The sequence below is a fragment of the Sceloporus occidentalis genome, unplaced genomic scaffold, assembly GCF_023333645.1.
Source record: "Sceloporus occidentalis isolate IW3139 unplaced genomic scaffold, rSceOcc1.0.p SCAF_309, whole genome shotgun sequence".
Lineage (NCBI taxonomy): Eukaryota > Metazoa > Chordata > Lepidosauria > Squamata > Phrynosomatidae > Sceloporus > Sceloporus occidentalis.
Genome location: NW_028317289.1, coordinates 382,400 through 398,320, shown reverse-complemented (window position 1 = coordinate 398,320; position 15,921 = coordinate 382,400). Strand labels below are relative to the sequence as shown.

General features: G+C 43.5%; 1 protein-coding gene across 1 annotated transcript in view; it reads right to left on the bottom strand.

Annotated features, from left to right (window-relative positions):
* LOC149274934 (kinesin-like protein KIF13B) overlaps window positions 1-15,921 on the bottom strand; it is an 84,701-nt gene that overhangs the window by 20,980 nt on the left and 47,800 nt on the right. The window contains exons 14-30 of the mRNA XM_089505081.1: window positions 15,682-15,812; window positions 13,998-14,084; window positions 13,474-13,658; window positions 13,140-13,350; window positions 10,750-10,912; window positions 8,535-8,681; window positions 7,680-7,829; window positions 7,285-7,413; window positions 6,531-6,704; window positions 6,162-6,319; window positions 5,849-5,981; window positions 4,487-4,633; window positions 3,788-3,817; window positions 2,705-2,804; window positions 1,643-1,769; window positions 410-465; window positions 128-252 (exon numbers count right to left, since the gene is read on the bottom strand). Coding sequence (XP_089361207.1) covers window positions 128-252; window positions 410-465; window positions 1,643-1,769; window positions 2,705-2,804; window positions 3,788-3,817; window positions 4,487-4,633; window positions 5,849-5,981; window positions 6,162-6,319; window positions 6,531-6,704; window positions 7,285-7,413; window positions 7,680-7,829; window positions 8,535-8,681; window positions 10,750-10,912; window positions 13,140-13,350; window positions 13,474-13,658; window positions 13,998-14,084; window positions 15,682-15,812 — 2,253 coding nt within the window. The remainder of the gene's footprint in view (window positions 1-127; window positions 253-409; window positions 466-1,642; window positions 1,770-2,704; window positions 2,805-3,787; window positions 3,818-4,486; window positions 4,634-5,848; window positions 5,982-6,161; window positions 6,320-6,530; window positions 6,705-7,284; window positions 7,414-7,679; window positions 7,830-8,534; window positions 8,682-10,749; window positions 10,913-13,139; window positions 13,351-13,473; window positions 13,659-13,997; window positions 14,085-15,681; window positions 15,813-15,921) is intronic.

The following is a 15,921-nucleotide window of genomic DNA, read 5'->3' as shown; positions in this document are numbered from 1 at the left end:
CATCATTCCCACACGCTTGGATCCGCTAAGCTTTATTCACGTAAGGTGCTCGAGGGCTTCATTAATGCTTTTTTCTGAGTGGAACAGCATCTTTAACGACTATCCACCCCCCCCCCCCGGTACCAACCTCATTCTCTAGATGCTTCACTATCTGCAGGTCGAAGAACTCGTCGTCCTCTTCATCCATGAGGGTCGCGTCGAACCCCGCGGGTTCCGAGTAATGACTGTCATCTTGGGAACTGAAGTCATCAGCTGGACGGAAGAGAAAGACGCGCCACGTAAAGAAATCGTGTATCAAACAAAATCACCGGAATCCACTAGCGCGTGTAAAAACACACAAGTGCTGAACGCCGGAATTCTCACTCTTCCAAAGTAGCAGCCATGGTCCAAATAACGAAACACAACTCACCATTCAGATCAAGGAATATGACGGGGATGTGGGTTTCCATTCCGGCTACTGGACTCCTGAAACACAGGGGGCAAAAGTTATGTGAAGCAAGGGGGGCACGTTTATGGAAGGATGTATTCGGGCTGCAGTCATTACAGTTAGATATAGCTTATTTTTGTCCAAAAATTGTGGCAGTGTCCAGGCGCGATTAGTAAACTGCCTACCCCGAGCTTTCCTATACTCATGGCAACTTGTAGAGGCTCCTTAATATTATTCCAACTTATAATTATTACGTCCCGGCTAATTGATCCAGGATGATGGCTACGGACTGGTTTATTACCGTTAAATTGTGTTCCGCATTAACTCACCTCTGAGCTGCTTTCAAGTATAATTAATGCAAAAAGGATTTTGTGAGAATTTAATTAGCTTTTTTTTTTTTTTTTTAAATGCTTAGGAAACTTCAAAGCACGAGAGTCTTGCTGACTAAAAGGAACGGAACTGGCGGTAAAGGAAAAAAAAAAAGAGAGAGAGAAAAAAAAAAGGACACCTTAATGAAGTTTTATAACCGGGATGCGTTTAAGAGAAGGAAATGCAGAATTATCAACGCAGCTCGTCGTGTCCCCAAGAGACTAAAGTGCCAAAGTGATCTACGTCCGGCAGAAGGTCACATTTAAATTGATCAGGAGAGGAATAATTTAAGGCCGGGATCAAAGGCCCCGTTAATTTAGCGATATTAGTAGCATAACCTATACCGTTAACAAAACGCTGACGGCGGAGTATTTTCACGACGTATAGGAAGACACTTTAAAGGGACGCTCGGCCGCCACGGACGCTTTAATGCATATGAGGGCTGAGACAGACAAATGTGCCGTATGCATGTGCCCGTTAACATTAAACTGTCCTCCAGGTTGTTCGACTAACCTGAGGGGTATGAAACTATTAGATCCCCAATATATAGATACCCTGTATGACCGCAAGTATGCGGCCCTCTCCTAATGACTGAGTTTAAGTGTTGCAGCCGCACTCATTACTAACAGGTGTATAAATCGAGCCCATAGGCATTGGCAGTGGAATGGGTCATACGCATAAGCTTAGCGGAGATGCCACCTTTGCCACAAGTCAGTCGGTCCAGTGTAAGGGCTTTTATTGCGACGTGGAAGCGTCACCCACGAAGCGGCAGCCCGCGCGCACTCACATGCTTCGAGTCCCAACTACGCCCATCACCTGAAAGTGGTGTTCTAGCAGGCACCTTACCAGTTGGCGGGCGAGCCAGGGATGCCACTTCCAGCAGAGGGCACCATGACGGCGTTTCTCTCCTCTGTCAGAGTGAGTCTCATCTCCAGAAGCTGAGCCTCTCGATCGGCATCATCTTCGCTTTTATCTGCAGGGAGATTTCATTCATTTAATTCTGCAGCATTAAATAATTACAAAAAAACCCAAAAAACGCGAAACATGTAGAAATAAAATTATCAAGAATCAAACCTAGACGGGAAACCCGGAATTGGTACAAAGAAAAAAACTAATGAAAAATATTTTACCCTTACTGCGGAAAAAAACATTAGAATGAGGTTGTGGTTTTTATTTATTTTTTTAACCTTACAATATTAGTAAAAGTCTTTTGACCACTTTTTTCACACCCCCCCCCCCCCAACTTTGTATAAGATTTAAATGTTGATTTTTATGCACACTACCGTTTAAAAGTTTGGGGTCTCTCACCTGTTTTCATGGAAAACTATTTCTGGCTGTAACATAATTACATAAAGGGCCATTGGAACGCAGGAGTGATGGGAGTGATAAAGGGCCATTGGAACGCAGGAGTGATGGGAGTGATAAAGGGCCATTGGAACGCAGGAGTGATGGGAGTGATAAAGGGCCATTGGAACGCAGGAGTGATGGGAGTGATAAAGGGCCATTGGAACGCAGGAGTGATGGGAGTGATAAAGGGCCATTGGAACGCAGGAGTGATGGGAGTGATAAAGGGCCATTGGAACGCAGGAGTGATGGGAGTGATAAAGGGCCATTGGAACGCAGGAGTGATGGGAGTGATAAAGGGCCTCTACGCGTATGAAGAGATTCCATCAGCCGTTTCCAGCTACAATAGTCATTTACAACATTAACCCTGCCTTCACGCTGGATTTCTGATCCGTTTCATGTTATTTTAATGGACCAAACGTGTCCCCCCCGCCCCCCAAAACCAAGAACATTTCTAAGTGACCCCAAACGTTTGAACGGTTGTGCATGTGTTTTTTTAAATGTATTAATGTAGTGTTAGTTTCCCGTTATTGGGTTCTTGGGTATACACCGGCCGGTAATCACCTTGTTTGCTGACCAGTTTTTGCAGCTGCTGGTCTAAATACTCCTGGCGCTTGGTCAGAGCGTTCAGCCACTTCCTCCGGAGTCTCTCCAAATCCCTGTCCTGAAGAAGGAGAGACGCGTCACGCGGAATATCTGTAGTAAATCTCTTCTCGGACCCCTATAAAGCACCCGCGGTAGTCTGCGCATGGCATGCCGTAAAGTGGGCTGCTCCTCATGTTTGCCTGTTTTTTTACCCCCATTACTGAAGAACACGAAAGAAATGGCTGCCTCTCCTCGAAGATTTTACAACGAGTCATTTTTCTACATGGCAATTCAGGGCGAAGTCCTGGCTAGATGTGCCGATTAAGAGACATAAAATCCACGCGGAAATATGCGTATAAAGAGGACGTCGTAAAGCAGGGAGCACCTGGGCAGCAAATCCGCGTGGCACGTGCCCAAAACCCGACAAGGTCACTACAATGTCACCAGCAAGCCAGGGAGTGCTGAATATTATCCTTACACCATGTCCCTATACAGCACAGCGGCGTCACCCTGCCCTTATATGGTATGGGCGCGTCACCCTGCCCTTATATGGTATGGGCGCGTCACCCTGCCCTTATATGGTATGGGCGCGTCACCCTGCCCTTATATGGTATGGGTGCGTCACCCTGCCCTTATATGGTATGGGCGCGTCACCCTGCCCTTATATGGTATGGGCACATACCCGGGGAGATCCACTCAAGGACACAAAACTATAATAGCAGGAAAGTAAACATGGGTGGTATTTTTTTGGGAACTTTAAGCAAAAAGATTGAATTCATATAAAAATAAGTATCCCTTTACAACAGAATGCAATAAACGCGCCGCAGAATCATTTTCAGGAAAATCTATCACAGAGATAGAAAGACGTGACGAATTCGTAAAGGCCTCATCCTCGATAAATGAAAACACGGCTTTCAACGAGGCGGCCGAAAGAATATATTCAATACGGTGCAGCAAACGACCCGCGTCCCGATTCCAGCAGGGGTTAGGAAGCCCAAATCTACGCAAGTCGGGTCCGTCTTAATGTCGGAGAAGCTTCACAGTTACAAGAACAGACGTTACCTGGTAGCTGTCAATGTCTTCCCCTTCGTTCTGAAACAAGAAAATACATTCTGATATAACATTGCAGAGAAAAAAATGAATATTTAATATATATATTTTATTCAGATAGTTTTACACGTGGAAATGTCTTAGCAGATTGTTCAGCATTGTTCAGATTGTTAGCAGCAGCTACCGCCAAACATTTCGCTGCACTATACTAAAAAAATATTAAAATAAAAATAAAATGATATTTTTTTTAAATAATATACATATATATATATATAATATATATTAAAAAAACAACAAAACACCTGTACCTATTACTTACTCATCCTTTTAAAGAAGCCAATGTTATTTTAAATAAATTTTAAGATGATTTTAGGACTCATCGAGTTAGGGAGTAGGTGGGAAATACAGAGATAAAGTAATCCTATTATTACACAAAATAAAAAAATAAAAAAATGTAAATATGCATTTTACTCCACGAGTGAATTTCCAGGCGCTCTATAAATAAAATGTACTAATAATACTGACGTACAGATAAGTCAGTTGATTTTATAGCAAATACTTTTTGATTAGGTTGTCAAATTGTCTAAAGCTGAGAGATACAATATTCCATATATATATATATATATATATATAAAAATATATTAAAAATAAGTAATAGTTTCATTAATACTATCCTTCGTTATCGGATAAACACACGAGACAGACTCGCACCTGGTGGGTTTCGTGTCCTTTCGCTGGTTTGGCACGGACTATTTTCACACAGCCTATGGAGACGGATACTATGGACTCTTCTATCAGAGGCAGAGTCCCCGAGTCTTGAACGGACTTCACCTCAACCTGAAGACGGCGTGACTGACCCTGTCAACAAAAATAAAGAAATAAAAAGGTCTGATAAAACACCTGAAAAAAAAGCCACGTGATGAGGCGGATGTGAATTACTGGGGAGGAATAAGCGAAATAGCAGAGGCGGTGATCGGAGATACAAGGTGAACGAGAGAGAGGGTTTTTACGTCGCTTGGGAGCAATTAGACGCGGCAAAGACGTTTCCAGACAAACCCCAAGAGAACCGGTTCACTGAAAGGTTTCTCCTCCTGAAACAAACAAGGCAGCGGATCTCGTAATTTACTGCAATTACCCCAAAGCCTTTAATTACTGCGCTTTCCAAGACAAGGACCCCCACCAGGCGCCCTCTATACCAACCGCCTAAAAAGACCACCCAGGTGTGAGACGGGTCTCTGCCAATGGATTTCAATGCTGCGTACCACCCGACTGTCCCATTTTAGAGGGAGAGTCTCACTTTGAGACCTGATGCCCCTCTTTCCTCCCCTGATGCCCTTCTTTTCTAGGAGGTCGGAATGTTTGCTGGGTATGAGGGCATCGCAGGGTTCTACGGCCCTAAAAGCCCCGATAATGTGTATAGAAACAGCAGGAAACGGCTTTATAAATTAAACGGGGGAAACAAAACCCATTCTTTGTCTTCTAGATGCCCGATTCTGTACCGATTCTAAACGGCATCCCTCTTTGGTCACATGATGCATGGTATGCTTGTTGCACTACAATTCCCATTATCCTTAACATCTTTGGACAAAATTATATTCCAGCCACACTATTCTATTTAGCGGAGGTTTTTATTGATCATAATAGATTCTTTTAAATCCCCTCAGCCTTTAGAAAGTTTTTTAAAGCTAGAATTGAATTTCCCATGATGCCTCATGATGTCATAGGAGCGCAGAATGCCAAATAGCATCACAGCCATAATCCTCCCTTATTTAAGGTTTTCTTTAAAAGTCCTATTTGGCCAGGAAAACATTTCACCCGCCAGCATGTCGAGAAAACAAACACTTTATTATTTCAGCAGTTTTTTTTTTTTCCAGTTACCAGGGCAACAGCCTATCGGTGCCTCTCTGAAGAACGCATGTTAAGGTGTTCGCAGAGGGTTAGGATTACTTCTTTAATGGGTCTGCCAGGGACATTAAACTGTCCTTTAAACGCTGTACGATTGCATGAAGCATGTAGGTCTCCGCATAGAGGAGACTGACGTGACGCCGTCCGTTACAGTCCCGCAGGCGTTACCTGTCTGAGTTGGTAGATACCCCCCGTCTGAACGTCCTTCGCTGGGATTACTTCCACCGGACAGTACTCTCCGTTCTCATTCAGTTCCAGAATCTGAAGCCATAATTCCACCTTCCGAGTGACTTCGCTCCACCTGAGGGTCCAAGACATTCATATGAAGGGCCGAGGCGGCACAGAGCATAGTCCGCCCGCCGTTACACGCCAACGCTTCCCATTAAAAGCATGTTTATGTTATAGTTCACATGTTTCTCTTCCTATAGACATTAAGGCGAGAGATAAGCTTCAAACGACAGGCTTCGGCGACTCTTCTTACCGGTCTCGCAGACTGCGTGTTTTCGCTTGGATAATTCCCAGGTCCCAAAGGGCAGGATTTTTGCGGGGGTCGCTTTGCCGGTGCCCGTAGACTTCGATCGCCAATGCCCCCTCCGCTAGGTAGTCCAAGAAGTCTTCTGTGATATTCACCGTGAACTCCTGAGCAACAAGGAGATAATCCAAACTAATTTATTAAAAGTTAGAAGCTCTGGGCTGCCAGATAAAAGCGCATTCTGCACGGAAACGCTAGAATCTACGATGTACAGATCGGCTATTCGGTTATCATAACTTAGGCGAGGCGGACCTATCGTCGCCTACCTGTCTGAAAGGTAATAAACGCAGATAATCGCTGAGCGGGCGAGAGACTTACTCTGCAGTGATCGAACACCACCATGCACTGCGGTTCCTTGCCGACGGGCGACGAGACGCTGGGATCCACCTCGGGAGCCACGTTCACCGGCTCGGGCTGGTCCCAGAACGTGTAGTGGCAGAAAACGAAGTTGGTGAGATGCTGGGGCAAACCGGTGGCCTGGAGGACTTTAATCTGGAAGTAGAAACGGGATTGCATTTAGACGGGGAGCTGCGTGGAAGGAAGCCTTTAGTCTCCATGAGCGTTAGACGAGGTGCTGCATACGTTAAAGGGAGCTAACACTCTACTCGGAACGTCTGCATCCATTCTAAGCACGAGTGACAAAGATACGAGTATAAAGACATTGATAATACCCACTACAAGAGCCTGTCTCGCCGATCTTCTCAGTTGATGGGGAAACTATTTTTCGTCACGCTGTTCAGTCCAAAGCCATTTTGGTAAGAATGCTGTCACACTTATCAGGGGGTAACTAGAAACCAGGGGCCCCTGGTGCAAAAATTGCCCCAAACTTCAACAGCTAGCCTGTGCCATCATTGCCCCCAAACAACTTGTCTGTGCCTTCTTTGCCGCTTGCCCCCTTACTTACACTTACTCATACTCACTAACACGCTAGCGGGGCGGTCCGGGTCCGAAGGGCCCTTTCTAAACTATTTTGAATCGGTATTAGGAGACATGAACAAGGGGGTCGCTCCGGGCTCCCTAGAGGCACGGGCCCCGTGGCAGCTGCGACCGCTGCGGTTACGCCAGTGCTTACCATGCAAACGAGTTTGTTCTCCTGGGGTTCGCTCTCGCTCGAGAGATCTGCGCAATCCTCGCCTCCGGCTATTCTCTCCCCGATGTCTCCGCTCACCCGGACAACTTCCACGTGGAGACGACCAGAAACCTATGCATCAGAGGAGCAGAAATGCCGGCATAAGGGGCAGATCAGTGGGACATCAGCCAAACGCATACAGCAGACACAGAGGATTCTGGGAGGTAATCTATACATTCATAAAGTATATATAGTATATGTATATACTAGACACACACACTAGACAGCTCGCTGATGTGACGAGCAAACAGAAATGACATCCCGGAATAAAAAAAAATGGGACAGCAGCTCATGTGTATAAAACGCAGAAACAATGGGTTAAAATTAAGAGCACAAACCTCTCCCTTCTGGTTTATTATGGGGACGGCGTACTGAAGTTTAACATCATGGAAGAGAGATTCAAGGAAGACGTTGGCTACCCCGATTAGACTGTGATTCTCGTGCTCGTCGTAGAATGGGTCCGCGCGTCGGAAATACTCCCGAATCACCTTTAAAATGAGGAGAAGGAACGTATTTCAACAACTGTAACAGCAAAACTAATTATCAATAGAATGCAAATGAAACACTTGGTCTTTGCAGGTCCTTCTCGCTGGTTTAAGAGAGGTATCTGGCATCACGTAATGTATACATACACATATACATAGTTACATACATCGTTCATAAGGTTGAAAAAAGACCCAAGTCCACCAAGTTCAACGCTTCTACCTAACCTTCCTATTCTTGATCCAAAAGAAGGCAAAAAACCCTAACTAAGCTAATTATATATATATATATATATTATATATATTTCGCAGAAAACACACACGGCCCGTAGCTTCCGCGTGACAAACCCGGCAGAGAGACCGCAAGGGCAGCGCTTTTTAGTGTATCCCCTACGTGAAGACCTTACCGCGCAACAGAATTACAACGCGCCGTGTAATAACAGCCGCACCATTAACCTGGTCGGAGCCAAACGTTTGTTTTACAGAGATACAATGCGACAAGGAACTGGTGTCCTCCTTGTATAAATGGCTCCCCTTAAAAACTCCACCGCAGAAAGTGGAGCACAAGAAGGACCAAGCCATGGAAACATAAGGCATGATACCACGGATGCCCCCGGTAATATATAAAACTGCAGCCAGTGTTCTATTCAGACATCAGACATTTGTTTGGCTTTGGTTTCATTCTTTTACGTCGTGGGTGCCGACACTTACTGGATTGTCCTCTTCACAGGTCTTCCATTCTTGGTAAAGTTCTCTTATGTCCACCAGCCGGTTCTCCAACTTCTCCAGGGACCAGATCTGTTTCCCTTTGCCCTTCCTGCGCACCTGGATGGCGGGTTCGCTCATCACGGCCCCTCGCTGCACAGACACAAGCAATTACCGATATTTAACGGTCGCAAAAGAGAACGCGGGAAAAGTTTAGGACAAACACGATTATAATACACACATGGAAACGGAAAATTTAGTGGCCGGAATAAAAAAAAAAATAAAAAAAAGAAGAAAAAGTCCCTTAAATTCTAATTCCAATTTATAAAGTGAAAAATAAGCACTTATTCATACAAAGCGGGAAATACCCAAACCTTATGAACATAAGATTAAAATCAATGTTAAAAAAAATACATTAATTTAATATTTTATAATATTATATTTAATATTTTATAATATTATATTTAATATTTTTTTGGATTTTAATCAAATTTATTTTAAAGTAATGGTTTTGGAGGAAAAATCTAAAGATTTTTTTTTTATTTAAGATATATTATAGTTCAAAGTTTATTCAGCATGAAATAGGGCTTAGTTATGTATTTTTAGTGTAGATTTTTGGTTTAACCACTTCAGTTAACAAACATTGATGTTTAAGCAAATCCAAGAATATGTATGCTACAGAATGTTATAGTTTTAGTTTAAATCAAACAATTTAAATAATTCTCCAAAAATGAGTGATTAACCTATTAAACGAAAATCGTTTCAGATATCGCCGTTTTACTAATCTGACAGGTTATTATTCTAAATATGAAATCGACGTCCGGTTGCAGAAATTAAAGATTATAAACTTCCGGCAAGAATCCTTACATTTAAAAATCGAGTCTTATTATTTAAATCAAATCCAGCCTGCGTAGTGGAGATTAGAGAACAGTAAGGCTAGGTTTCCACTTGGTTTTTTTTTGCTAAAAACGCCCATAAAAAACGCCAATAGCGCCACCTGGCGTTTTTTTAGTGAAAAAACGCTGCAGCCAGATGTTAGCTGTTCTTCAATAGGAAATCGCAGAATGCCAGATCCACTTGGCGTTTTTTTGTTTGGCGTTTTTTCAGTCCTCTTTGGCGTTTTTCTGCTTTTTTGGGCTCTGTGGCAGTTTTTCAGAATCGCAGGTTGTTGACACTCTGGCGTTTTTTGCAAGGAAATCTTGGCGTTTTTTCCCAATAGAAGTCTATGGGAGAGAAAAAACGCCATGAAAAAGCCATGTGGGTTTATTGCCTTGGCGTTTTTTATGGCGTTTTTTCCACAGTTACAATGCAGAGGATGGACCCGGTATCTGTGTGTCCTACGAGAAAAAGGCGGGAAACAAACAGTTTCACACAAAACAAAGTTCATATTGAATTCTACACCATTTGGAACAAACATCCATTACAAACAAACCAACTGGATCCTGCCTGCCAAAAGCAACAGCAAACCATTTGCAGCATCATTTGGGGCCAATCTTCCTAGAGGAGCAGACATTCGGAATAAAGCAGGCCTTACAAACCACAGAAAAGAGACAAAAGGGTCCGCCGGGGCGTAGAACTCTACCAAGTAAATTACATCAGGGGGCAGATACTTGCCATTTATCCGAATCCCTTTTAGCTGGGTGAAACTTCTAACATGTAAAGGCTGGAAAAACTGCCTAAGGTCAAAAAAAGCAATTTACACAGAAAGGCTAAAACGCCAGAAAAAACTCCAGAAAAAACTCCAAAACGCAGGAAAATGCAGTGGCAGTTTTCTTGGCGTTTTTCATCAAGAAAAAAAACGCAGGACAAAAACCCAAGTGGAAACCTAGCCTAAGGGTGGTTAAGATGCGGAATTCACTTCAAAACGTACTTGTTTCTTAGGATTCAGTCAATAGAAATACTTTAAAAAGTCCAAGCAAGAGCAGTCAGTCGGACAATTTATACCAATTAATTTAGACCCAGGAAGCGAATTACGGGATTAACGATGAAATATTTAACCTCTGGGATGCCACTAAACGGCACCGATTGTACAAGTACGGTTTGCTTCTGGATTAATAAGGGTACCAGGGTGTGATGGTTGCGGAGGCATTAAATTGCAACGGATACATCAGTGTTCCCGGAGATCAGCAGCAGATAAGAGGTTAATACGATAAATGATAATTGCCAATAGAGTTTGTGTAAGGAGCGCATAGCGCGCCGTTTAGTGTCCTCCGCCACTCACCTTCCTGTTGGCGTTAAGGCTGGAAGCGGGGATCTGTAGCGTCACCTTGTACTCCGTTCTCTTGTGCATCTCCTCCGCCACGTAGTTTGCCTCCTGGACATACAGGTTGGCCTTGGCAATCTGTTCCCGCAGTCTCACCAGGCTCTGAGTGAGCAGCTCCTCTCTGGTGGACCAATGACAATTGAAAAAAGATCATTTAACATTTAAAAGACAAATCAGAAGTCGGGGGTCCGTCTGTTTAATATAATTAAAGGGGTCAGATAAGAAGGTAAGAGACGCTCCGTACATCATACGCATCCCCATATACCTTTCCTCGCTCCCAGCTATTTGCCGTGCCGGCGATGTATTCCACCGAACACATTGTGACAAAGCTCTGGGGGAGTCTAATGAGACCCCCGTGCGTACAAAATGTCTCAATAGGAGTGTTTTCCTGCCACCGATTGGCGACAGCAAGGCGGCGGCTCCTGCATAAAGGCGGATTAGAAAATAAAGGTGATTTTGTTTCTAATTAAAATGCGAAATTAACCCCTTAAGGACCGGGCTAATTTTTCGTTTTGTACCCTGTGGGACCGAGGCTGTTTTGACACTTTTGTGGTGCTTGTGTTCAGCTGTAATTTTCTCCTCACCCATTTAGTGTACCCACATAAGTTATATATTGTTTTTTTCAGGACAAGATGGGCTTTCTTCAGATACCATTATTTTGATCGTATCATCTTATTTACTATAAAAAAAAAAAAAAAAACATGGTGAAAAATTGAAAAAAAAACATTTTATGACTTTTATTTGAAAAATCTTTTACTCACCTAAAAAAGCAAGTAAAAAAACTAGCTAAATAGATTCTACTACTTGTCCTGAGTTTAGAAATACCCAATGTTTTTATGTTTTTTTGCTGTTTTTTGTAAGTTATAGGGCAATAAGTACAAGCAGCGTTTTATGATTTCCAAATCTTTTTTAACAAATCTGGTCATTCTGCCTCCATCTCCTCTTTGGAACATCTTTGATGCCGGTTAACTCAATTTAACCCATTCAAACCATATATTTTTGAAAACTAGACACCCCAGGGTATTCCAAATGCGGTTATTTTAACCCTTTCCATGCACCAATTATAGAACTACACTTTGTCAAACTTTGTAATAGTAATTTTTTTTATTTTTTTTTTCACACAAATTGTACTTTAGTTATAGATATACAGGTCCTGGTATATGTCACTGTCAAACAACCCCCCAATGTGTGTTCAGGAACATCTCCTGAGTGCAGTGATACCCGACATGCATGGGTTTGTCGGGTTGTTTGAGATTTAAAATGCCACATTTGGGAAGTGCACTTTTTTTCTCCATTTTGGTCAGTCTGTACCTATACCCTATCTTTGAGCTCGGCCACTCCAATTTACCCCATCAGCCATTTTTTTTATATATTAGACACCCCTTGGGTATTTGAAGTGCTTTGTTGAGATTTTTGAGAAATTTTAGCACTTGCTCAAAATAATAAACTTTATTTTTTTATTTTATTTTTTTAATACTTTTTTTATATTTTTTTTACACATTTTGCTGGTACTGGATGGTTCATCAAGTGACATCACTGCATAATTATTTTTAAATGTTAGCACATTTTTTTTTTATTTTTTTTCCCCATTTTTTATTATTTTTTTTTATTTTTTTATATTTTGCTAATCACAGTGATTAGAAAGCTGGGTTCCATTGACTTGCTTGGTTGAATGCAGTACCTGTATTCAACCTGCAAGTGGAGCCAGAGTTCTCTAGAGGGTCAGGAGACCGTCTAGCGAACTCTTTCTTCTTTATTGTTTTTTTTCCCGGGCCGCCGCCATCTTGCTGATGGCGAAGATCACCGGCAGCTGCGGCTGTGACCGCTCTCCGGAGCGGTCACAGCCCATCCAAAGGTAAGTGTTTGGTGTCGCTGGATGCCTCCTGATTGAGGCATTCCAGCGACACCATTTAAGTTTAGGAGGCGATCGTTGATCGCCTCCTAAACGCTTTTAAAACGGGCGTCCGCCGCCATACAATGTATGGCGGCTGTTGACGCCCCGGGGAGGGGCCAGACATGGCCCCCGATGCCGATCTCGGCGTTACTGAATGCCTCGACATCGAGGCATTACAGTAACGCCGTTTAAGCGAAGAAAGTGATCGTTGATCACTTTCTAAGCTCATTTAATTTTTTGACGGTTCAGGACCGTCAAAGGTCATTTAGTGACCTTCTTGTCATGGCGGTCCTGAACCGGCAAAGGTCGGGAAGGGGTTAACACTTTATTGTTTTCAAGAACGTTCTCTACAAGTATCATTGTTGGGATTCTAGAGGGTGACAGATGTGACTGTCCCTATTAGTGAATACACCCCTCTAGGACCCGTGGCACATGCCTCGGTGAACGGTCCCACCTTTCGTCTGTCCACTGCCGCAAGCGCTGCTGGGCGTTGGGGGAGCCCATGGAGAAGCGATCCATGCTGCGGTAGTGCTGCTTCTCGGGGGACGGTCTGCGGCGGAGCTTATCCAGCTCGTGTTCGTACATGATCCTCTGATGCTCCAAAGCGGAGCGCTTCTCCTCCTCGTGCTGCTGCTCCAGGATCTGCAGTATGGACTGCATGGGATCTACACGCAAGAAAAGTGACATGCGCCATAAAGAGACGGCTATAAGACACATGGGGAGGGCCCTATATGCCAAATAATCCCTGTATAAGCACAAACCCCTAAGCGTTAGCCTCCTTAACGTACCATTATTCCCCAGGTCCTTCATCATGATCTCCATCTGCGCATACTCGTAGTTGAAGTTGATCTCACTGGACACTTCGCTGGAGGTGTCTCCGTCCGCGTCCAGCTGCTCAAAGCTACTGCTGTTCCTCATGCTGCAGTCCCGATCCTCGTCCTCCCGCTCGCGTTTCTTCTTCGGCAAACTTATTCTTTAAAAACGAAACGTTAGACGCAGTTAAAAAAAACAAACAAAAAAAAACGGCTGGCAAAAAATGTTGCTTATTTACTTATTATAAGACCTACGGGAAATAACCTGCATCATATGGCTTTGCTTCTGCAAAACTCCTACACAGAGGTCAAGGACAATATAGACAATTGAGGACATGGAAGGGTATTAATGACCATGTAGATAGCCCAGTAGGTACTTGGGGCCACAGCTTGAGCAGACCCTATGGAAGAACAATTGGGTGACTTGGTAGCCTAGAACATAAGCGTCTTGGTCCACGTTTCAGGAGACGCAGAGCTTTAGGCCACGGGAGACTTTGTACCTGAAGAAGTGGTTGTTGCCCCACAGTATGCGGTCCCCGTGCTGTAGCTGAGTGGGGCTGCTAACCATTGATCCATTTACATACGTCCTGTATGAACGCAGAAAGAAAAAAAGTAATAATTACGGTACTCCTCTCACGATCTTTTTCCGCTTATTCATCCATTCATCATATTCCGCGGCGCTGTACAAAGGCTATAAACAGGATATAATAAGAAGTGCGTTATGTGATCTGGATCTACGGAGATGGAAAGCGAGGAGGGTCCTGCTCCGCTCGCGGTCTAGAAGTTTAGGGTTACTGTCTGGAGATTGTTTAGGAAACACAAGCCCTGCCTCGGTTTACTGAACAGTCTAATCTGGAATGTAGTCTCCTCCGCACTACGCACCAAGCGAATCGCTCCCCGGCTGCGGTTATAAAAGGAGGCCTTGTTCTCGGGTTTTTAGGAAGATGCCGCGGGTAGCCCACGAGCAGGTTGCTTTAAGTTTAGCTTAAGGGGTTAATACTCCTGCAGCTCCGGGTAAATGCCGCCAAGAGGCAACCGGAGTGAATAAGACGAGTAGAAGACGAAAGCAGGACCAGGCTTGCTACTCGCCGACCCCTAGCTTTCTTTTTAACAGCCACGAGGCACGCAGGGAATGCGCTGTATCAGCACATTGATTGCGACTAAAAAAGCAGGAGTCGGAAAGTAATATAATTTTAAAAAGAAACTAAAATTGGTTTGCGAATGAAGACACTTTGACACATTGCCCCCAAAGGCTTCACCCTCTGGCACTCAACAGGTTACTATTACTGTATTAGCTCCTCCACTGACATTTAAAGGGTTAATTCGGCAGAGTTCTATCTGAGGACTCTGATTACAGAAATGATATTGAAAAAGTATACATAATGGGTAGAATAACCAATTACAGCACATTAGTCACCCCACCTCTACTTATATTATTTTTATTATTATATCTCTAATATTTCTGTTGCACCCAGATTCACACGCGCAGAAATCTGCCCCAGAGTAAGAATGGCCTTGTATACGTACCCGGACCTTCCATGCGGAGGAATCGCTCCCACCTGATGAAAATCTGCAAACTGTTCTAACAGGTAATGGGGGTTAAATAGCTAAATCTCAGATTTCACCTGGTTTCGGTGGAGCAGGAGAGACCTCTAGTGGCCAGGCGAAGGAATGCAGGACAAGAACCAAAGCGCCACCTAGTGGCCAAATGCATCCATTGGCTTCCCCAGACCTTTACGGAGCAGTCAAGCTCAGATCCCTTTGAGTTAAAGGTCCAGTCTCATCATGTTAAAACATTAATTGCACTCTATGGCAACAACCTATCAGTGCCCGCTTCTGTACTACATGACAATTATGTGCCCTCCCCCCCTCAAAAAAAAGTATTATACGTGGGATAGATTTGGACACTCAACACCACTGGGAATGAAGTTTCTAATGCTGCACTCAGATACAAAATAGGTGGAACAGCAGCTTTAAAATAAACTTTGTTCAACGGTATCTAGAAACATCAATAACGATCGCTATACATTTTATTCGTACATTTCTGCTAATGTATATATATATATATATCATTCTCATCAGCATTATCCTATAACTATATATTTTTGTAGTAGACACAAAAGTTTTGTTATTTTTTTAAGTGTATTTCGGGGGAGTAGTTTCAGGCACTTGGTGCGTCATTACCTTGTGCCTTGCATTGGGGTAAGCGTGACCTGTCCTTCTGATGTGATCTCTATGATGCAGTGTTCAGGCTGGATACCCATACCACAGAGCTGGATGTCCTGGGAATCATTGGAGCCGATTAACGTGTGATCCTGAAAGAGATTCAGACACCTTACCAATCAGATTCCTGGAAAAGTTAGTGGTCCAACATTAAAAAAAAAAAAAAAAAAATTTCTGGTGAGAAGGAATGTTACATGTTAA